The 24,364-nt window shown below is 43.0% G+C and overlaps 1 protein-coding gene across 1 annotated transcript in view; it reads right to left on the reverse strand.

The window, feature by feature from the left end:
• PROX1 (prospero homeobox 1) overlaps positions 1-23,792 on the reverse strand; it is a 141,910-nt gene extending 118,118 nt beyond the window's left edge. The window contains 4 exon segments of the mRNA XM_030196041.1: positions 20,513-20,770; positions 20,773-21,239; positions 21,241-22,299; positions 23,769-23,792. Of these exon segments, the coding sequence (XP_030051901.1) occupies positions 20,513-20,770; positions 20,773-21,239; positions 21,241-22,232 (1,717 nt within the window). The 5' untranslated portion in view covers positions 22,233-22,299; positions 23,769-23,792.
• Positions 23,793-24,364: the final 572 nt, after the last annotated feature.

A 24,364-nucleotide genomic window follows, 5' to 3' on the forward strand; every position in this document is an offset into this window, starting at 1 on the left:
TACCTGAATACTTATTACCATCATAAAGTGTCTTGCATGTTCAGTAGTGTATAAAGAAGTAACAGTACTATTAACAATGCACTAGAGTGTACCTTTTATTTTCAGTAGCCAGACTGGATGCTACCTCAAATTAACTATTATTATTCCTTTTATAGGTTTTTTTTGTTTTTGTTTTAATCACTTTAAATCCTAAGAAATCATTGCAAAGGTGTCTTCTTTGGTTTCTGTTTTTAGTACAGCAGATGGGCGTAAAGTGCAGTACTGTGTGAAATATTAGTGCCAAAATAAAGATTTTTACAGTTAAAGGCAATTAAGGAGCATCGTTACCAACATCGGCTACCTCTAAGATATGTAATTATACCACTAACGTGTGCTATGTTAGCACAGTTCCCGTTTTATGGAATGAGACCTAGTTACTAAATAACTGGGGTTAATGGTCTAATAATGCATCTTAATGGTAGCCCGTATTGATAACTTCCCCCCTTAATTAAAGAAAAAAACAAATGTCTCTAGAAATCAAAATCACTACTATATCTAATAAAAGTGAGCCAGTATAGGCCAATCAAGCCATTATGACATCACTGATGAGGTTGGCTCTTAGGAATTGTTAGGATGAGGTGTTATGACATCACAATATCAACTCTAATTACCACAGACTAAAACTCTTCACACTATGGGGGAAGTTATCAACGTGGGCTACCGTTAAGACAGGTTATTTTACTACTAACTCTTGCTATTTTATTTATTTATTTGTAACACTTATACCCCGCACTTTCTCACTTTGTTAGCAGGTTCAATGCGGCTTACATAGTACTACAGGTTAAACAAGTAACAAAGAATGGATGCAGCTGTAATAGAGTGAATAAAGAGGTGGTTGTTTACATAGCATTACAGGCTAAAACAAAGTAAATAAAGAGGTGGTCGTTTAGATGTGGGTAGGTGAGATGGGCAAGGAAGGCGGGTGGTAGAGGTAGAGAATGGGAGGTGGGTATGTAATGGGATTGGCGTGTTGTTAATTATGGGAGAGTGAAAGGGAGGGAAGAAGCGGGATGAACTAGAATGTGTAGGGAGGAGAAGGAAGAGGGATGTACTAGAAGGATTAGGCAGGAGACATATTCCAGATTTTGTCTTTGAAGTCTGATCCAGGTAGTGCAAATGGACTCGCAGTTTAAGTCAGGTCTTTTAGCACAGGTCCCATTTTGGGCAGTGAGGCTTAGCTACTAATAATTGGGGTTAACAGTAAAATAGCCTGTCTTAATTGTAGCCCATGTTGATAACTTCTTCCCTAAATGAGTGATGACGGGAGCATTTTAAGGAATACTGGAATTTTTTTTCGTGGTCTTTAAATTGGGCTCAATATTCAAAAGATATATCCTAAGAGAGACCGGATCTCACCCTTTTGCAAGAGTTAACTCAGGTGCGGGCTGAGTAAGGCAGATTGCAGATTGAAAAGACAGATTTTACTGAGGCAGCTCCAGCACAAATTTTTTAAAAAATTGTAGTAAGTCTGGAATCATGTTAGCTAGCCACCTGTGGGACAAAAAAAAAAAGTCAAACTATTCAGAAAATAAAGGGAAAGGGAGATAGCCTTCATTATATTGACAAAGAGATCAGAGAGACATTTTAAAGATTGTATACAACACTATACAGTAGTGAAGGTGGAGGAACTCAGGTGGATATACAACAATATTTGAGTCACATTCACCTACCCACCTTCTCACCCAAAGAGAAAGACCACCAATATCCATCCTTCAGATGGACTGGGCAGTGAAACAACTGAAAACTGGAAAAGCCATGGGTTTACCTCCAAATTTTATAAACTCATCTTAGGAGATATTGGGCCATTGCTTTGTAGAGTGGGTAATGGTTTGCTGGAGAGTAATCCATTGCCCCCTAGTATGACTGAAGTGGGTATAATAGTCCTGCTGAAGCCTGGATAGGATTCTTCCACCTGTGGGTCTTACAGACCTATTTCACTTTTAAGCATACATGTTAAATTGTTTGCAAAGATTTTGGTGCAGCATCTGGCTAGGGTGAAACCGGGCCTACTTCACACAGATCAGTCTGGGTTTCTTCCTAAGCATAATACTACTACTACTACTACTTAGCATTTCTATAGCGCTACCAGGGTTACGCAGCGCTGTACAAGTTTAAACATGGGGAAGGACAGTCCCTGCTCTAGAGAGCTTACAATCTAAAGGTAACAAACTATGTAGTCAGTGTAGGTATCATGAATGGGGAAGGTGGTTAGGCGCCAAAAGCAAGGGAGAAGAGATGGGCTTTGAGTAAGGACTTGAAAATGGGCAGGGAGGGCGCATGGCATATGGGCTCGGGAAGTCTGTTCCAGGCATAAGGTGATGCGAGGCAGAAGGGGCGGAGTCTGGAGTTAGCGGTGGTGGAGAAGGGTACATATAGGAGTGATTTGTCCTGAGAGCAGAGGTTACGGGTGGGAACATAGGGGGAGAGGAGGGTAGAGAGGTAATGGGGGGCTGCAGATTGAGTGCACTTGAAGGTCAATAGGAGAAGCTTGAACTGTATAAGGTAGCGGATCGGGAGCCAGTGAAGCGACTTGAGGAGGGGGTGATATGAGAGTATTGGTTCACGTGGTAGATAAGATGTGCGGTGGAATTTTGGACAGATTGAAGGGGGGGATAGGTGGCTAAGCGGGAGACCAGCGAGGAGAAGGTTGCAATAGTCAAGACGAGAGGTAACGAGCGAGTGGACGAGGGTTTGGGTGGTCTGTTCAGAGAGGAATGGGCGAATTTTGCTAATATTATAGAGGAAAAAGCGACAGGTCTTAGCTGTCTGCTGGACATGGGCAGAGAAGGAGAGGGAGGAGTCGAAAATGACTCCGAGATTGCGGGCTGAAGAGACGGGGAGGATGAGGGCATTGTCAACAGAGACGGAGAGTGGGGGAAGAGGAGAGGAGGGTTTGGTGGAAAGACAAGGAGCTCAGTCTTTGCCATGTTCAATTTCAGATGCCGGTTGAACATCCAGGCGGCGATGTCTGAAAGGCAGGCCGAAACTTTGGCCTGGGTTTCGACTGTGATGTCGGGAGTGGAGAGGTAGAGCTGGGTGTCATCGGCATAGAGATGGTACTGAAAACCATGTGATGAGATCAGCGAGCCCAGGGAAGAGGTGTATATCAAGAAAAGAAGCGGTCCAAGGACAGATCCTTGAGGAACCCCAACAGAGAGCGGGACGGGGGTGGAAGAAGAGCCATTAGAAAATACTCTGAAGGTGCGTTGGGAAAGATACGAGGAGAACCAGGAGAGGACGGAGCCCTGGAACCCGAATGAGGACAGTGTGTCAAGAAGTAAATTATGATTGACGGTGTCAAAGGCGGCAGATAGGTCGAGGAGGATAAGGATGGAATAGTGACCTTTGGATTTGGCAAGGAACAGGTCATTGCAGACTTCAGAGAGTGCTGTTTCTGTTGAGTGTAGTGGGCGAAAGCCGGATTGAAGCGGAGAGGGGTGATATGAGAGGAGAGGGGTGATATGAGAGTATCGGTTCACGCGGTAGATAAGACGTGCGGCAGAATTTTGGACAGATTGAAGGGGGGATAGGTGGCTAAGCGGGAGACCAGCGAGGAGAAGTTTGCAATAGTCAAGACGAGAGGTAACGAGCGAGTGGACGAGGGTTCGGGTGGTCTGTTCAGAGAGGAATGGGCGAATTTTGCTAAAATTATAGAGGAAGAAGCGACAGGTCTTAGCTGTCTGCTGGATATGAGCAGAGAAGGAGAGGGAGGAGTCGAAAATGACTCCGAGATTGCGGGCTGAAGAGACGGGGAGGATGAGGGCGTTGTCAACAGAGACAGAGAGTGGGGGAAGAGGAGAGGAGGGTTAATACTGTTTTTTTTTTGGGGGGGGGGGGTTCCGGTGGACCCGATCTAAATTGGTTTTATTGGCTGTGGATGCAGAAAAGGCCTTTGATTGGGTCAGATGGCCCTTCCTATGGCAGGTTTTACATAAGGTGGGATTGGGAGAGCACTTTTGTGTGTGGATCCATACACTCTATGACTCATCCAAGGCCCGTTTTAAAGTTATGTAGGCCTCTGCTGAATATTGCCGGTGCCCACATAAGCCCTGGCTGCCCCCCAGCGCCACCCCTTGGCCCGCCCCTGATTAGCCCATTTTTGAGGGGGGGGGGCTGGTAAGAGGCGATATTCACCGGCACTCCCTGCTTTAGTGTCGCTGAATATCCCTGGTTGGAAGGCTCCTGCCCGCTTAAATCACTTTGAATATCGGCCTCAAATTAATGATTTTTCTAAATGCTACATATGCGTTTATGCCCATTTGCACAGGTAAACTAGCTTTTCACATATGTAAATACTACCACTCTTCTAAAATGGCATCTAACATTTGGCAGTATAACCTCAGCCATTACAATTTTGAGCAGATAAGTTTAGTGGACACTCAACTAGCCAGGTAAGGAACATCCATGTCCAGCATCAGTGTAGTTTGTTGACTTACTTTGGAGAGGGTGGGAGATTAAGGAGATCATACTGGCAGTTGGGGGGGGGGGGGGGGCAATTCAGTATTAGCACTCACGATTGGAAAAAAATCACTCCCCTAAGTCTACGCCAAACTACACCTATAGTACCCAGTTGTCTTACCCATAAAGAGGTCTCATGCACATTGACCCCATGGCAGGTCCGCCGAGAGGGGGGGCAGGGGGAGCCAAATTTCCCTGGGCCCAGCCTCCAAAGGGGGGCCTGGGCCTGGTAAGCTTCTTCCTGCTTCCTTTTCTGTCCTCTCCTGCTCCTGTGTGCCGCCCAGGACCTGGATGATTGAATTAGCGCAATATCACGCTAATCCAATCATCTGGGTCTCGACTCCCAGCACGGACAGGAGCAGGAGAGGACAGACCATGGGAGCGGGCAGGCAGAGAGAGACTTGCCGGCGCCGGCCCCCCCCCCCCCCCCTTGGAGGCAGAGACAGAAAGGTAAGGGGCAGGCAGGAGGGAGTGGCAGTGCGAGTGGGGGGCGATGGTGAAAGTCGGAGGCGGAGCACGGCGGTCCAGTTCTGCCCCAGGCCCAGCTGTGTCTCTCGGCAGCCCTGCCCCACGGTCAATGTGCATGAGTAAAGACATCGCTATGACTAGATCACATGTTGTTTCACTGTGCCTCACGCTACAGCACAGTGGAATGCAACATTTCTACACCAAAACTCAAAGAACGTTCCACAGCACAATGAGGTTAATAACTAAGCCCCCAAATGTTATTTTACCTACTCGTTGGCTCCGTCCTTCCCACATTTTGTCCTACATGATTTCTTATATCTTACATGTAACTCCTCTTACCGGTTCTGTTATCTTAAGTGACATGCATGCTATCTATGTCATGACGGAACTTGCCCTGTGGTCTGATACAGCACAACACTGCTTTACTTAGGATCATTGTGATGGGAACGGTTAAGTGGAATAAAATTCAAAAATAATTCTAGCACTTAGTAGCTAACTTTATAAAGGTTTTCAAGTGTGTAAAGCTTCTGTTGCACCTGCAAAGAGCTTTTGCAGGGAAAGGAGTTTGGATTTAGCTCATGTCTTCTCAGTAGTAGCTCAAGATGAGTTACATTCAGGTACAGTAGATATTTTTTTGTTCCCAGAGGGTTTATAATCTAAATTTCTACCTGAAGCTATGAAGGGTTAAGTGACTTGCCCAAAATCACAAGGAGTGTCAGATTCAAGCCCTGGCTTCCCTGATTCTCAGCGGCTGCTCTAACCATTGAGTAATTCTCTACTGGGCAGCTGTATACATATGCCAAAAAGAAAACACAACCCTCTATGCGTGCTGCATGGAAGTCGCTTCCAGGACACAGTTTGGGTGAAACAGGAGTGAAGTTGCAATATATATGCATATTTGATAAACTAAGTGTGTTCCAGACTAAGAGGGTAATTCTATAATGAGATGCCCCCTAAAGGCACTGGTTATGGCATCTATGTCAAGCCTGTTCTATAAAGGAAAGTAGGCATCTACTTTTCTTTAGAGAATACTAGTGTGAAAGGCCAAAAATGTCCTTACCAGGGCCGCCAAGAGACTGAGCTGGGCTTGGGGCAGGGCCGCCGCTGGGCCTGAGGCAGAATCATCACCGCTGCCTTCCTCCCTCCCGCTTGCCCGAGGTGCCTTGGCTAGCCCCACCAGCTGTAGGCAGTGCGGCTCCTTCCTCTGCCCAGCACTGCCTGCCCCTGCGGCTGCTTTCCTCAGGTCGCACATGCTCAGTCTCAAAACTGAGAATGCGCGGCCTAAGGGCCCAGCAGCTGCGAGGCAGGCAAGGGGGGTCCAGCCCCAAAGTTTTCTCACTCCTGCTCCTGTCAGGAAGCGATTACCCGGAGCAGGAGAGAGAGAGAGAGAGAGAGACCCCTGTGTCGGGCCCCACCTGGAGGCCCAGGCCCAGGGAATTTTTGCGCCTCCTACCCCCTCTGGGCAGCTATGGCCCTTACATTTAAGGTGTGAGAACTTACACCAGCAACTGCCTGTGCCTAGTTGTATGCAAGAACAGTAGTTCTGATACCTGTCCTGAGGACTACCAGCCAGTCAGTTTTTCAGGATATCCCTAATGAAAATGCATGCGAGAGCTCTGAATATCATGGAAGTGACAGACATTTTAATCTCTTTCATGCATATTCATTAAGGTTATCCTGAAAACCCAACTGGCTAGTCCCCCAGTACAGGTTTGAGATCCACTGTACTAGAACACACAAATTATAATATCCTATAATTTATGCATGTACCTATAGCTAGCAAAGTACGCACCATCAAATCATGGTGCACACATTTCACACCTATGTAACTGACTAGAAATCAGCCTAGGGGCTGACTGAAACTGTTTTTTTCAGTTTCAGCCAAGGCCAAAACTGCTACCAAAACTGTCATTTTCAGCCAAAACAGAAACTTCAGCCGAAACTTGACACCTGGTTTTGGTCAAAACCGAAACCAAAAACTAAACTTTGGTTGTGTGAATGTGAATCAATGAAGCCCACTGGGGATTGCAGTTGGAAACCCTCTGCTAAACCCACAGATTATTACCCTCTAGTCCCTGGAACTGCACGCACGGGCTGACAACTGGGAAAGCCATTTTAACAAAGACTTCTCAACAAGTCTCTCACATTTAGGGCTCCTTTTACTAAGCAGTGGTAAGCCTAACGTGGGTTTACCGCTCACTATAACAGAAGTACCACCAAGCTACTGCAGCAGCCCGGCGGTACTTCCCACCCCTACCGCGCCGTCATTTCCGGTCTGTAACCGATTACTGCCGGCTTAGCACGGGAGCCCTTACCGCCTCCTCAATGGGTGGCAGTAAGGGCTCCCCCCCCCTGCCATTTCCTGCAGGAAAGTGAGACCTTCCCTTTTACCAGCTGCGGCAAAAAGGGGGCCTCGACACGCATGTAAAACATGCACCGATGCCAGCACCGGGCCCCCCTTTTGCCGCAGCATGGTAAAAGGGGGCCTTAGGTTCCCAAGTCAATGCAGATGTAGTTAAATATTCTCTGAGGCATGAACTCTATGAGAATGTGTAAAACAAAAAATGCTTATATGCTTTTATGCTTATCCAAATTGGGTAAAGGAGTCCAGACACTGGTCTACACTGCAGACATTATACCAGCCTGATGCACAATCCAGAATAAAAAAAAGCACACTGATGTCACTGAATTGAGGACTATATGCTCTGAAAAATTACAATCAAGAGCAATACATTCTCAAATTATTTTCAAATATATAAACTTAATTTCATCAAAAAATCACTTCCCTACTAATATTATAAACTGACCAGCACTTGGGCTTGAAAACAATCACTGCAGGTTCCTTTCTCATAGAATCTAGCTTCTATATCTTCACCATATCCAACAGAGACTGGAAATTCTTTAGAATCACCCAAATAGTATCCAAGCCAGAATATATGTAATAATTTAAATAATGAAAGACTATAATTTACCTCCAAGCAAAATCGCCTCTGCACACACTAATGAAAACTGAAACTAAAAGCCACAATGTTTTTACAGTGGCTGATGCCACATTTGGAGTGACAGCTGATGTCATATCTCATCTCCACAGAGAGGAGTTTATCATCTCAAATTTACAGACTTAAATTCCCACTAATCTTTTATATCAAAAGCATTTATTTGGAGCACTGTATTTATCATATAAACTACTATGCCAGACCATAACGACATTAATTGCAAACATTACACATACTCATAAAAGACTGCAAAGAGTTGTCCCCCACCCCACCCAACCATACCTTGTGTTCTAGTGGTGAAGTCAGGGCAGGAGTGATTCCCGGTCGCTCTTGCCCATGTCAGCTCTACTTTCAAAATCTCTGCCGTGATCTCTTGTGGCAGTCTCACAAGATTGCCACTAGAGGCTACAGCAAACATTTTGAGAGTAGGGCAGGAGTGACTGCAGATCATGCATGCCTTGACTACACCCCTAGTCCGCTAAGGATTGTAAGATAGACCCAAAGGGGTGGATACCTAAAGATGGGCAGGGGGAAAAGCAACTCCTGTTCGGAGGGGAGTGGGAGGGAGGGAGACAAACAGGACACAGAACGCATTTTGGCTTCCACCGAAAACACATGGTCAGTTTTGGCTGAAACTGAAACCATGGAGGTAGCCTTTTGGCCAAAACCAAAATAAGGCAGAAAAGGAATTTTGGGCCAGTTTTGGCACCGTAATCGAAATCGAAATTCAGTCAGCTTCTAATTCAGCCATCTTTGTAGTTTCTCAACACCTAGGCAGCTCATTATAGAATTACCCTCAGAGATTACATGTACACGTTCACACCTGCCTCAGAGCATTTGCATATTGTTGGGGATGACCCTGGGTGCTCATTTTATAAAGGCACAAAAGTGCCTATGTTGTCTTTATAAATAGTACATTGTCACAAGGGCGGGACTGGCACACTAAAGGGGACATTCCTTGACACAGCATGATGCGAAACATGATTTCATGTCAGATATTAGTCCCTGAGCCAATGCTGAAACTAAAGAGGAGTATAAAAGTTTTTATTTTGACATAAATAACAGTGAGTTCAAAAGAATTAAGGGGTTCTTTTACTAAGGTGCGCTGAAAATGGCTTGCGGTAGTGTAGGCGTGGGTTCTGGGTGTGCGTTGATCCATTTTTTTAGCACGCCTGTAAAAAAGCCCCTTTTAAAAAATGTTTTGCCGAAAATGGATGTGCAGTCAAATCAAAATTGGCATGTGTCCATTTTGGGTCTGTGACCTTACCGCCAGCCATTGACCTAGTGGTAAAGTCTCGTGCAGTAACCGGGCGGTAATGGCCTTCGCACGCCTAATGCCACTTGGCGTGCGTCTGATACACGTGGTCGAAAATAAAAATTATATTTTGGACACACGTATTGGACACACGCCAAAAATGAAATTACCGCAAAAGACACACAGTAGCCAGGTGGTAGCTCCATTTTGGCGCACGTTGGGCGCACGTAGAGCCTTACGCAGTTTAGTAAAAGGGCCCCTTAAAAAGCAAAAAGCATTGAAGAGCATTCTCAATCGAACTTATGACAATTTTGGTGAGTTTAATCTTGGTGAAAGCAATATAGTTCATGAGTGTCACTTCTGAAGGTGTGATATATATATATTTACTTATCTAATGAGGGAAGTTACTTATATATGATCTGAGACCTCCTAGATTTAATAATCTGCCTGTTAGGGATTAGATTGTAAGCTCCTTTGAGCAGGGACTGTCCTTCTTTGTTAAACTGTACAGTGCTGCGTAACCCTAGTAGCGCTTTAAAAATGTTAAGTAGTAGTTATATATTGGGAAGTTGAATATGGCACTTATTGGTATTTATTGGATATTCAGAAGAACAACAGTCTTTATAAAATAAGCATGACCTAGAAGCCTTGTCCACATTTTTAAGGTGCCCTGTTAAAAAATTATTCCCTTAAAGCCTGATGTTGCACAGGGTATCTAGGTGGGAAATGAGACCTCCAAGATGGAATGATCACACTTTCCTGTGCATTTAGGAGGAAGCACGTGTGTATATATATTTATATATAAAAAAAAAGCAGCATCACTCAAGGTTCTGCAAAACTGGATATCCAGGAAAAAAGCCATTTAAGAAGCTCAGTATATTTGGTACATTTTGCAGTGGCAATTTCAAACACCACAGAGGTAAACAGATTGGCCCCTCAATCACTGGTGCAAACCCTGGCTGAAAACAAGCATTTACGTGGCACTTCAACTTGCCTCAGAGCAGGAGTAAATGACAACTTCTTATTGTTAAAGTATCCAGGTATTTGTAAAATTAGAAGTACATACATTTACAATAATAATAACGTTCTAAAGTCAGTTTACATAATTAGGGGCTTTACACCTGCAAATGTCACTATATACTTCTGTAAAAGCCACACATGCCTTCCAAATGATCTTCTTAGTTTATCTATGCAATTGAAATTTATTCAGCCAAAAAAGGGCTAACTTTAGCATATCTGTTTTACCTGATAGTTTGTTAATTATGAAATAAAACAAGCTACACTGATGCTTTCGGGTTTGGTACAGCACATCAAATTGGCTGACTGCATCAGAAACCATGATGGTGGCTATTAACCTGCAGGCTTTAAAGGGTTAAAGCTTGCCTGCCCTAATGCAAATGTTTTTCATGTCTTCACCTAAGCAGATGTCTTCACTGGACATAATGCTTCAGTTGTGCTTTAACCTGGGACATGCAAATGGTTTTGGCTTGAACAGGTCTATTTTTCTTGAGATGCAAAAAGGGTGCATTAGAAGGAAGATCACGCAGAAAAACAATCAGCTGTCTGTTTCTTTAGTTATTTGAATAAAACTTAATATTTGATTAAAGAGATGCATTTGCAAAGTAACTAATACGTTCATGACCAAGATGTGAATTCATGGCAGAAAAACAACCAGAGGTATCAAATGGAACCTCCAGCAGTGATTAAAATAACACGGGGGAAAAAAAATCTTTCTGGAGTTTATCACACGTCTAAAGGCTAAGTCAGATCTGCTTGCTCTGTGTTGTTACTAGTTTTTGTCCTCCATTAGGTTAGTCTTTGGATAAATATTTAAAAAACAAACTAAAAAAAACTGTAGCCAGCCAAACCAGATCAAGACAAAAATGTCTTGCTTTCAGGTGGGCCTCATAGGCACGTGGTGAAAAGAACTTTGTAAGGGTTGCCATGTTAGTTTAGTGTAACAAAATTGACAGTGGCAGGTGGCACCTTATACACCAGGGGCTCTCAACCAGTCATCGGGACACCCCTAGCCAGTCAGGTTTTCAAGCTACCCATAATGAATATGCAGTGTGTTTTTTCTAGCAAAAAAGGTGCCAGTACTCAAATGCCAGGCCACCCTTCAGGGGTGGGATGATCACTGAGGGACCCACCCCACAATAGCCTGGCCCCCTACTACTACTACTTAACATTTCTAGAGCGCTACTAGGGTTACACAGCGCTGTACAAATTAACAAAGAAGGACGGTCCCTGTTCAAAGGAGTTTACAATCTGAAGGACGAAATGTCAAGTTGGGGTAGTCTAGATTTCCTGAGTAGAGGTGTAGTGGTTAGGTGCCGAAGGCGACATTGAAGAGGTGGGCTTTGAGCAATGATTTGAAGATGGGTACAGAGGGGGCCTGCAACCAGTCACAGAATCTATGACAAGGCAGAATTGGTGTGTAGAGCCTGAGCTCTTTCATTAAAACTTGGGGACCATGGGTCAATTTTAGCAGACAATGGAAAAGGTGCCGGTACTCAGTACCCCCAAGTACCCCCTCAAAAAAAGCCCTGTGAATATGTATGAGATAGATCTACATACAATTGCATGCAAATTGATCTCATGTATATTCATTATGGGTAGCCTGAAGACCTGAATGGCTGGGTGTGTCCTGAGGACTGGGGTTGAGAACTCTATTACAGGCTAATCAATGTATTGAGGCATGAGCTTTTGAGGACCAGAGTCCGCTTTATCAAATGCACGTGGTCAGCACTCAGCGTCAGCAAACATACGCTACTGGCAGGATAACCAGAGCTGCTGCCACTGACCATGTGAGACGAAACTGGTGCTTCTAGCATAAGAGAGAAGGTGGCGAGGCGGGGGGGGGGGGGGGGAGGGACACATCACAGAAGCATGAGAGAAGGTGGTGAGAGGGAGGGGAGGGACACATCGACATGCACCTTGTGGAGGCCTGGAGATCTACCACCCTAGGTGTACACACCAGATGGGGAAGGGGGCACAACCTCTGCTCTGCAGTGGAATAAATAGGCCTTAGCACAGCTGGAAAAAAAAAAAGAGGCTTCATGTGTGGCCCCCCTGTAAGGGAGAAATGCTTGTGCTAGGAGACAGGAGGGCAGACAACCTTCTCCCTGGATAGGTTGCTGGAAGAAGGGGGCTGATGCCTTCCACCTATACTCAGCCCCCTGGGAGGACTGTCAGATGCCTTGGCCTCACACCAATGCTGATGATGGACTTGGGGGGGGAGGGGCTTCACCCTGTAAACTGCCAAGGTTCTACAGACAACAATCTGAAGAGGAAGAAAGGAACTGATTGCCTGAATATTGGTTAAGTGGGCCCATAGCGTGATAAAGTGACCTGATTTGCCTAGTGTCACAACAGAGGTTCCATGGCAAAACAGGAAACCTTGGAACTCAAGCCCGAAGGACTCTTGTACACCATTTAAGGCTCTGATCTCTAGAACAAGCCTCCCTGATCTCATGTAAAAGATACTTCTTTCATAAGTGTTCTAGTATATTTATTGAGATAGCAGAATACAGCAGTTTTTTTTTTTTGTTAAAAGAGTCACTATTCGTCTGACAATCTATTTCTACATGGTGCAATAAAAGGGGAAAGGGAAATGGGACTTGATATACTGCCTTTCTGAGGTTTTTGCAACTACATTCAAAGTGGCTTACATAATTCAGTACTTATTTTGTACTAGGGGCAATGGAAGGTTAGGTTGACTTGCCCAGGGTCACAAGGAGCTGCAGTGGAAATTGAACTCAGTTCCCCAGGATCAAAGTCCACTGCACTAACCACTAGGCTACTCCTCTGCTCCTCCCCTCCCACCAAAAATCATTTTATATATGCCTTTGACTGCTTTCTGAAAAATAAACCATAAACTGTACAGTCAAATGCACGTGTGGGGAAAAAAACAGCTTTCAGTTTTTTGAAGAAAATACAGACTATAAAAGAAAACAATCTCCCCTCTCCCCCCCCCCCCCCAGGATACTTATTGTCTGTAAATATATAGGCTTGTACTATCCAAGTTTAAAAGCAAGTTGCACTGATCTGTCCATCTTTCTCAAACCGCTATAGAGCTCTTTACTACTAGGTTACTGGTTCGACCCAGCACAAGTTGGTAGGAATACAAGAAGGAAAAATATATGAAATAAGCCTATGCTCTTGGTCCAATTCCAGATACTAGAGCAGAATGGGGAGTAGCAGCTTGAAGACAATGGGAAACCAGGGTTCAAATCCCATGTTCCTCACTTCTTCCCCTTGTGACCTTAGGCGTGGTCACTTCACCTTCAGTGCCTTGGTTTGTAAATCTGCTTTGATAGGGAAATAATTTGTGTACTTGCTTATAACACTTTGACTCAGATTTGGAATGGTGAGTCGTGGTCCCTGCTACATTTCCCTGATTCTGTGAATTCTGCTGCATGCCCTATCACCAAAAAACTTCATGAGCTGCGGAAAGACTCACTTATAATGCTAAGTGAGAGAACGTGATTCATAGTGTAGTCAATATTGCTAAATTAAATTAATACTGAAGGTAAACAAGTATTAGTGAAGGTATTAAAGGGGTCCTTTTACAAAGGCAACACTGAAAATAGCTTGCGGTAGTGTGGTGTGGGTTCTGAGCGCGCGCCGATCCATTTTATAGCGCGCCTGTAAAAAGGCCTTTTTTGCCGAAAATGGACGTGCGGCAAAATCAAAATTTACCACGTGTCCATTTTGGGTCTGAGACCTTACTTCTCGCCAGTGACCTAGCGGTAAGGCTCATGCGGTAACCGGGCGGTAATGACCTACACATGCAAATGCACTTGGCGTGTGTCCATTATGCGTGCCTGAAAAATAAAAACTTGATTTGCCTACACTGCCTCCATTATATGCAAATCTCTTTCATGCATATTCATTGTGGATATCCTGAAAACCTGACTGGCAATGGGTACTCCAGGACTGGACTTGGGGGAAACACTGTTTACAGAATTTTGTTTCCACTGTCCTGTATGTCTATCTATATTTAGGGATAGCAGCAATATAATGTTTGTTTCAATTTTTTTGGCACGCAATGCCATTTATAATGGTCACTAAAAGATGCAGCACCCACTACAGAATAGGATTCAGTGCCGATTTTGGTGGCCTAAATTTGGGTGCCAGGCCTTGCACCTGTTGAAACCAATCTGGGCACACATCCCTGTACTCTATAACAGTGTGTGCAAAATTTATGAATGTCCCTGAGCCACCCATGCACCTCTTCACACCAACACGTAATTAAACTCTGGAATTCGTTGCCGGAGAACGTGGTGAAGGCGGTTAGCTTGGCAGAGTTTAAAAAGGGGTTAGACGGTTTCCTAAAGGACAAGTCCATAAACCGCTACTAAATGGACTTGGGGAAAAATCCACAATTCCAGGAATAACATGTATAGAATGTTTGTACGTTTGGGAAAGCTTGCCAGGTGCCCTTGGCCTGGATTGGCCGCTGTCGTGGATAGGATGCTGGGCTCGATGGACCCTTGGTCTTTTCCCAGTGTGGCATTACTTATGTACTTATGTACTCTTATGGCCACGCCCACTTTGGGTTTGCATGCGATGAGATTTAGGTGCACATTGTTATACAATAGCGTGTAGCAAAATGTGCAAGTAAATTCAAATTGGTGCCAATCAGTGCCGATTAGCACCCAATTATTGGCACTAATTGGCTCATTAGCCAATTTAGTTGAGCGCACAGCTTGGATCTGCGCCATATATAGAATTGGGAGGACAGTGTACACCTTTTTTTAAAGAGCATTTACTATTTGTACATAATGCACACTTTCACAACAGTACGTACTGTTGCCAGTGAATAGCATTCATTTCAAACACCCCATCCCTTATATATACATATAGATGTTTGAGTATTTTATTATATATATATATATATATATATATATATATATATATATATATATATATATAAATACAAACAGATATCTATCTATCCATACATACACAATATATATCTATATCTATATATATATATTACAAATATCTATCTCTCTATCCTGTGCAGAAGGAATGGATCCTCAGAAGCTTAGCTGAAATTGGGTGGCGGAGCAGTTGGGGGAAGAGGGGGGTGGTGGTTGGGAGGCGAGGATAGGGGAGGGCAGACTTATACGGTCTGTACCAGAGCCGGTGATGGGAGGCGGGACTGGTGGTTGGGAGGCGGGAAATACTGCTGGGCAGACTTATATGGTCTGTGCCCTGAAAAGGACAGGTACAAATTCAAGGTAAGGTATACACATATGAGTTTGTCTTGGGCAGACTGGATGGACCATGCAGGTCTTTTTCTGCCGTCATCTACTAAGTTACTATGTTACTATCTATCTACCTATCTATCTATAGAGAGAGATCTATTTAGATTGACAGATAGATACACACTCATCTACATACATGTTCTAGAGATGCTGCCACTAGCCACTACTACTTTTTATACATTTTCAGGTACATCATCATCCTTGAACCAGGGACAGCACAGTGAGGGGGAAGGGTTTGGGGACAACCAGGGCAATTGCTCAGGACCTCCATGTCTCTAAAGTTGAAAGACATAGCTTGAGGGCTCCTCCTCAGTTTCCACCCTAGGCCTCGGCACGTCTAACTGCAGCCCGACTTTTGACCAAGATTACACTGACCCAACCAAAGGTGCCACAACTCGCAAAGGATCCAATTTTACCAAGGGTCGGCAGGGCTATGAGAATGCTGAGCTACACACAGGGAAATTAAGATCCATCTAATTACAACAGGTTTGCAGTTTTCCCTTCCCACCTCCCTCCCACACCCTGCTAAGAAAGAAAGCTGTAAAGGCAAATGTCCTCTTAAGTTCAAAACAGCTGAATTTTATCTTTAATTGTGCTCTCTGGCTTTCCAAAATAATTTGCTTTGTGTATATAAGGACAAAAGCTTTCTGTGTATGGCTGAACAGAGGTTAATCATGCATAGCAGGCAGCTGCGCAGGGCTTGCAGAACAGACCTCTGGGTGGGGGAAGAAAACTGGATGGGAAGTAGAGCTGTCAGTACCTGTATCATTTTGTTTACCTATGTCAGAGCTAAAGGAAATACGTTTCCCCTTTAAAAAAAAAAATCAACAACTGATAATAATAATAATAATCTACTTCTTAAGACTTCACTGTGGTGGTGTTAAAATGAGAAAAATGAGTCACACAGTGACTCAATAACTTGGCTTTCCTTAATTCTTTTATTATGGAATATATTAAAGCGAAATCTATTTCTATTCCCTTCTTTCTTGGTGCTGATTTTGCTGTACTCATTTTTGTCTCAGTTTTATCTCAAAAGTAGCTCAGAAGATTGTACTGATGGTGGTGTGTTGTAATTTCAGTGACTGTGTGTGTTTTCGCCCCCTTACATCTTGCAAAATGCTACAGCTAAAGGGACCAAATTTTGGGGCAGAGAGGTACTAGACGCAAGGATGCAGCTTTTTGGCTTTGGTCGGTTTGGGAATAACTAAGGAGCGAGCTGTGTGTGGCAAACATGTTGCATGAAAGAGGGTACCGAACAGAACCCAGGCTGGTTAGAATGTGCTAGTTTCTGTTTAAGATCAGAAATGAATCAAATCTTTACAGAGAAAAGTAATCTCCAGGGCACTTCCTCAAATGACTTGCGTGCATACCTTTGGTCTGTTCGTTTTTCCCTTTTTCTTTTCTATAATAATAAAATTCTGCCCCTTCTTTCCCTCACTAAGTGCCCCTTTTACACAGGTGCACTAGCATTTTTAGCGCATGCTAAAAATAACTGTGCACTGAACGTTAGAGACGTCCATATACTCTTATGGGTGTCTCTAGTGTTTAGCGCACGATAATTATTAGCACATGCTAAAAACACTAGCATGTCTTTGCAAAACACCCCTAACTGTCTTGTATAAATGCACACCTTATATATTAGCTCAAAATTGCAAACCACCTAGAATGTCTGTGTGGCGGAATAGAAAATTCTAATAAATTTGGAAAGTCACTGAGCTACCATCGACAGGGTAATTTGATAACAAGGTACTGAGGCAAGGAAAGCACATAGGCCCATATGCTACACTTATTCCATAAAGGCAAATGAAGCACCTATGAACTTTTATAAAACAGCTTACCTCAATCTCCCATATAGAATTACACCAGCTTCAAGGGAAGAGTAACTTTTTTGCCTCTATGTGATGATAAGCATTGGCGTATATGTGACCCACTGAGTGAAAAGGTACCAAAAGCGGGGTATGTGACTTATTTATAGCGCAAGATAGAGGGATATCAAACTGCATAATCCTAACAAATTTCAATCTCAGGCATGGACTAATTATGTGTTTAAAAAGTGAGAAATGTTTATCAATAAAAAAGTAATTAACCCCTGAAATCACAAACCCCATTTTAGGCACCTGCAGCTTTTAGGATGTAGAACATGAAACGCATCAAAGAAAGAAAATTGCACAGTCTCATTCTACTGACCCTATAGTACACAAAATTTTCAAAAATGAAAGTTGCTCCTCCAAACTTTTATAGACTATCTCTGTAATTCTTCATTCAGCGGTCACATATTATAAAAACACATGCACAGGTATGGATACCACCATCACTCCACCCACTCTCCACTCCAGGAAACACCTAACCCTACGGATTGTGTATAAGTAATGTATGTATTGAATAACATATATGGGCACTGATCCTGCGGCTATCTCTTAATTTTATCTGCATATGCCCACGGGCAATTTTTAAAAAACACCTTCCTGAGTGTGTAAAATGCTGCTCCATACACACATATCACTTATAAAATTACCCCCTAATCATCCAACATTTCATTAAATTACTCTAGTTGTAGGAATCCATATTTTAGGTCATTCCTTTATTTATTTTTGCTAATATACAGTTTGATATTCAAAAGTCCTTATGCCTTTTCTCAACAAGTTTCAGCGGCACTATCTGGATAGTGCCACTGATCATGCTTACAGATGGCCCTGGCATTATCTGGAGAGTACTAAGGCAGAGCACAGGTGGGCATTCTGACAAACTCTGTGAGGAATTGGCAATATTCAGCCACTATCTGTACAAACATTTTACTAAGGTGCACTAACAGATTTAGGGGCTCATTTTCAAAGCACTTACACTCACAAAGTTCCATAAGTCTAAGTGCTTTGAAGGTACGCCTCTTAGCTCATGCTAATGAATTAATATGCATTATGTGCCATACAGCCCATAAATCTGTTAGCGCATCTTAGTAAAAAGACCCCTAAGCAGGTTAATTTAGGATAGCAAAATGGCCGTGCCTAGATTTAGGCTCAGTTTATAGAATACACCTAGATGGTTTATAGAATACACCTAGCGGCCATGCCTTTGCCTAACTCTGGGCGTGTCCATTTACGCCAAGTAAAACTTGGTGTAATACCGGTGCCTAAGTTAGGCGCAGGTTAGGTGTATTCTATAACCATGCATGTACTTTTCAGATCACTCATGGTCACGCCCATTCCCCCTTTTTGGCAGCACGCATTAGAATTTACATGTACCACTTTACAGAATACCCTAGTAAGTTGTGTACGTAAATTCTAATTAATGACAATTAGTATCCATAATTGCTTGTTAAGCGGCAATTATGGCTTGTTAAGTAATTAAATTACATGTGCAAATCCAGAATATAACTAGATTTATGTGCGCAATTTCAGTCATGCTATATAGAATCTGGGGGATAGAGGATTGTACTTTAATTGTTCACCTATAGATCTAGATAGATAGATAGATAGATATAGGTGTCTAAAGGGTGCCTGAATAGAGAATATTCTTAAGAAAAGTAGGTGCCTACTTTCCTTTACAGAATACTAATGTATCTGATCTGGATACATATGCATGTATCTGGGTAGGCACAAGTGGGTGTGGGGTGGGGGGGAATTCTATACATAGTGCTTAAAAACGGGTGCTGGAAACGTTTGCTGCTAACCCCCGGATTCTATACAGAGATTGGTGCGGATTCTATAACAATGCATGTAATGTAACAAGCTAACGAGCACTGATAACAGCATTTAACATGAATAATGAGCATTAATTAGTACTGATTAGAATTTAGGCGAACAACTCACTAAGCGTATTCTGTAACGATGTGTGCCGAACTTCTAACGCGGACAGGCAAAACTGGTGTGGATATGGGCGTTTCATGGGCATTATGAAATTTAGGCACCTAGTGATAGAATATGGCCTAGTGTGCCTAACTCTACATGCAGGAGTTCACACCAAGTTTTCATTGGTGTAAATGGATGCGCGTAGATTTAGGCGCTGAAATATGAACTAAGTGTATTCTATAATCGGCACCCAAATCTAGGCACCGATTAGAATACACTTAGTCGGCATTAATTTCAGCACTGATTTTTTTTAGGTACCATATATAGAATCTCCCCCTAAGCGCTATTCTATAAAAGATGTGTGTGTCCTTAATAGAATAGCGCAGAGCAGCGGTTTCTGCGCCCAACTCTGGGTGCCAGACACCTGCTGAAACCTGGTGTAAATCCTGACGCCCAAGTTTTGAGCGCAGACCCATTATTCTATCACACTGTGCGCAACTTTCTGGAACACCTGTGAAACCACCCATGTACTTTCCATGGCCACACCCCCTTTTGGGTTGCACTCTATGGGATTTAGGCACCCAGTGATATAGAATAGCGCATAGCCAGATGCACAGACAAATCCTAATTGGTGTCAATTAACATCAATAATTGGTTGCTAGCATCTGATTGATGGTTAACATTCATTAGCCAATTAAGTTGTGTGCACATCTCAGCAACACACCCAAATCTGGGCACCATATATAGAATCCAGAGGACTGTGTATATTTATAGAATACTGTTTATTGGCATTTATACACCTATATACTAGTATTCTACTCATTTATGCACATAATCATTACGTGAATATTAGCTCCCACTTCACAGAATTACTCCAGTAATAATGTTAAAACCAGCAGTGGTAACTGCTGTCCACATATGTTTACCACTGCTCCTTATCTGGTTATCAGTGTCAAATATACAGGGGATATTTAAATGTTTTGCCAGCATTAAAAAAAAACCCAAATAACCTTGACCGCAGTTTGAATATTGACCATATATATTATATGATACTTGCCAGCAATGTATGTGCGAAGAACTGAATAATGTGTGTAAAGATTTCATTGTTAGGGCACACATTTGATTACCTAACCCCCTTCCCCTCCCCCCCCAAAAAAAATAATAGAAAAAGATGAACGTGCAATGTGACAATGGTTTCATTTTTTTTCTTAAATTGCTGTTAAAAGGATATTGCACTTCCCGAATAAGGTGAAATTTCAGACATATCTAGCAGGTCCCCACACTCAGATTTTATGAGTGATAGGGAAAGTCCTTCAGCTGTGCTGGGAGGATGTGCTGGGGAGCAGGGATGGTGGCTCATATGATGTGATGACATCTTGGTTCTCAGACTTGTGGTCTCCCTAGTTAAGTCTAAGGATTCCGGGGAAGACCTGTCTTTCCCTAAGTAAGAGGCAGAAGAAGCGCTCAAGGGATTCTGAAATGGGTACGCCATGAGGGAAGAGGAAAAGGGTGGCGGAACGATGCTGAAGTGAAACCAGCAGTGGCGGAGAGAGGAGACTGATGGAGAGGGGCATGATGGTGATTGCCAGGTGGTGGAGCAGAGGCAGACTGATCTGATGAGTTTTTGCGAACTACCAGGGGCAGAGCTTCAGTTTGGTCTGTTGAATTTGGCAGCTGGATGTTGCCAAAAGTGTCTAGAGGGTGTGGAATGATGACATCACCAAAGCACTGCAGGCGCTGGTTGGTGGTGTGGAAGTTGTGGTTTTCCCCATTCACGGCAAACCTTGCTTGAGGGACATGAAGAGGTGGGAAGACCTGAGGAAGCTGGCGGGATGGTTTGGATGAAAAAACTTTAACTACTGTGTCCACTACTTGTGCCACGGCAGTATTCAGTTCCTGCTTTAGTGTCTCAGCCAAATGTTTGCCTTCGGGATGAAAAGAATTCTGCCCTATTTCTCTCTCTTGGAATTTCTCCTTTAGGTTTATTCTCAGCTCCTGCCTCATGCTGCCTGATCAGAGCTCGCGCCCGATCAATGAATTGGCCAGGGTCTAAGTCAAACATTTCACTGTCTGACCTGCCACCAGAATCATGTGCCTTAGCATCCATGCTTCCTGACTGCAGGCTGTCTTCAGACAGGTTACCATCTTCATCAAATTCAGAATCAGTGCTGTCATAGATTTGGTAGAACTTTTCCTGCAGCTGGCGCAGCTGTTTCTGCATGTCCTCCAGCTGCTGTTTCAGCTGTCTGCGCTCCTCTCGCTTCTGTTCTTTTCTGGCTGTAACCAGCTGCTGAAAGCTCTGTTGTTGCTGCTGGGGCAGCTTCTGCTTGCGCTTGTTCTCTCTATAGCTGTCTCGGGGACTTACGGACTGCGGTGCTCCCTCTCTTTCATTTTCATTGCCCCTTAATGCCACGCTCGGGGAATGGCTCATCCCCCGAATGATATTCTCAACCCGGGCTCGTTTAGCTCTCAGGTGCTCATCACATAACCGATCCATATCAAACTGGCTGATCGTAGGCCTGCCAAAAGGAGAAAGACACTCTTGGGGGCTATCTCTTGAAGAGTTGCTGCATATATCCTCCTGATGTATTTCAGAGCCTGCACTAGAGAGCCCGCTGGCTTGGAAACTGGGCTCCGTGCCACCATTTTTGTTCATGTTATTTTTCAACAGCTGGGAAATGATGGTTGCTCCTGGAAAAGGCATCATGGCATCTTCATAGGAGTTAGCCCTCTTCAGCAGCTTACGCAGCACGTTTGACTTTTCTCCATCTGCATGCTGCAGCACTGAATACTCAACATCCTGCTCAGAAGCTTGGGGATTCATGGCACTGAAAAACACTGGTCTTGCTTTAGCGAAAAATGCAGATGCTGTCCCTACAGTCCTTTTCACTCCAATGTCAACTCGCCTTCTCTTGGTTTGCCTGCTTAAGAGGGCTGTGCTGTCATGGTCAGGCATCACTGGACTGTTATTGTGCCATCTTCAAAAGCTTGTCAGCTGGGCACGGCTTGAGAATCCTGGGAGCCTGGCCAACAGAACAAAAAGGACTGATGAATCATTTTCTTTAAATTTCTCCAAATTTCCTGACCTCAATCCTGAATAAAATGCAAAATGCATAGGCTCTGGGATTTATGGCACATTACAATTATTCCAATTCATTATGCACTCTGCCTGAAATGAAACATTTTAAAATATTTCTGCACCACTAGTTTAAGATGGATTAAGATTTATTAAAATAAAAAAATAAATTAAAAAAAAAAACACAACAAAAAAAAGCAAAAACTGCTTAAGCACCAGTAATGATTCTCTTGTCCAAATGTCTGTGATGGCAAGGTTTTATCCATAAAAGAAATAGTAGATTATAAAAACACAGCCCCTGACAACTGATTGATTAAATTTAGGGCACCAAGAGACATTACAAAAGAAAATGAACACAAAGTCCTCATTTAAGATTTATTATTAAAGCAAGAAGCTGCACGAAATTTGGATTAGGAAGTTTCAACCTTAGTGTAAATAAAATGTAATTGTGTCTTAAGACCAACATAAACATCGATATGGATTTGAAAGGTCAACAGAACTACTTTGGTTTATTTCAGGCTTCGTCTTAGGGTGTAAAAAAATACAATGAATTTGTAGTTTGTAGGTAGATTATAATTTAGATCAGTGATGGTGAGTACTCAGTGAACTCTCGTTGGAAAAAGTGGTGTGGTTCTCACATTAATACACTTCAATGCCCAGAAATAACGGTTAATAAATATTTTAAAAGAGTGAACCTTTACACCAGACTAACTTAATACATTCTTGACTAGCTTTTGAAAATTAATGCACTTTCCTCAGGCCCACACACAACATGGATCTGAGGAAGGGGTTGTCACCTCCTAAAAGCAAGTTCAATAAACGGGTATTTTTTTTGTTTGTTTTTATTTCTGTGACTTTGATAAATGACAATAAGCCTGTCTTACACTGCTACGTGAACTGTCCACAGCATCACGGGGTTCATTTAAAAATGTTTGGGAATGGGTCTCAAAGGGAGTGCGGGACGTTAAGTGAGACTTGTACGTGCTGATTCCAGGAACTATGTACATAATGAAGAATTTCCAAAGATAATGAATAACTGACTTGCAAAACAACCATAGTCTAAAGCCCATGGCAAAACTTACTAACATTTCGACATTATTTATGCAACGAATTCTCAAATATACATTCATTCTGTCTCCGCCCTCTTCAAAATCTTGACAGCTCTGAATATCTTGTGGAGGAATTGGACCGATCATCCCAAAACTAAAGAGACCTTTCTCACCATTTCCAAAATAATAACCAAACTGCCCAACGGCACTGTTTGTGCTTTGTTTTAATTAGTTGGGTTAAACCTGGACCCATATTTCCTACATCACACAAAGCAATTGAAAAGAAAAAAAAAAGGACCCTGCATAGAATGGAAGCGAGAAAGAAAATAAAACTAGTCTAAATGTGTGAGAAAGGAAGACATCTCACCTTTATATGGACTCTGAGTGTTTCTCAGGAACATGCACAGATAGATAACACACTTCCCTTGCTTTCGCCATAAAGGTTCCCATCATAATCTGTAACTTATTAACTAGTGATGCTAGCCTCACGCAGCCCAGAACATGTTCAGCATTTTTTTCCTTCTCCTCACACTCAACGCTGTGCTAAATGAAATTAAATTTTTTTCATGCCGCGTTTATGCAATATTAAACTTTACGTTTGCTTAACAGAGCACATTTACAATAACAGGGTACCCTGCCAAAGGCTGCATGGACTTTCTGGAAGGGCTCCCATCTCTTTCAGTTCACCTGTACAAACCATCTACGTGCTCCCTAGGACAGCATCTGTGGCAAATTTTAAAGAATGATTATTCATGCAAATGGATATAATTTTGTCCTAATTTCATATAATCAAGCAGCTACACCATGCCTAGATTACAGCAGCAAATATTTTTAAAAAGAAAATCTAAACAAGGACTTACTTGTCTTTGCCCACTTTGAAAATGCATCTTGAAAATGCAAAGTTTGTGTTAAAGGCCAATTAGAATAACATGTGATACTTCTTTACCTTTCTAGTTGTCTGCT

Source organism: Microcaecilia unicolor, chromosome 3 (genome assembly GCF_901765095.1).
Source record: "Microcaecilia unicolor chromosome 3, aMicUni1.1, whole genome shotgun sequence".
In the NCBI taxonomy this organism is placed as follows: Eukaryota; Metazoa; Chordata; class Amphibia; order Gymnophiona; family Siphonopidae; genus Microcaecilia; species Microcaecilia unicolor.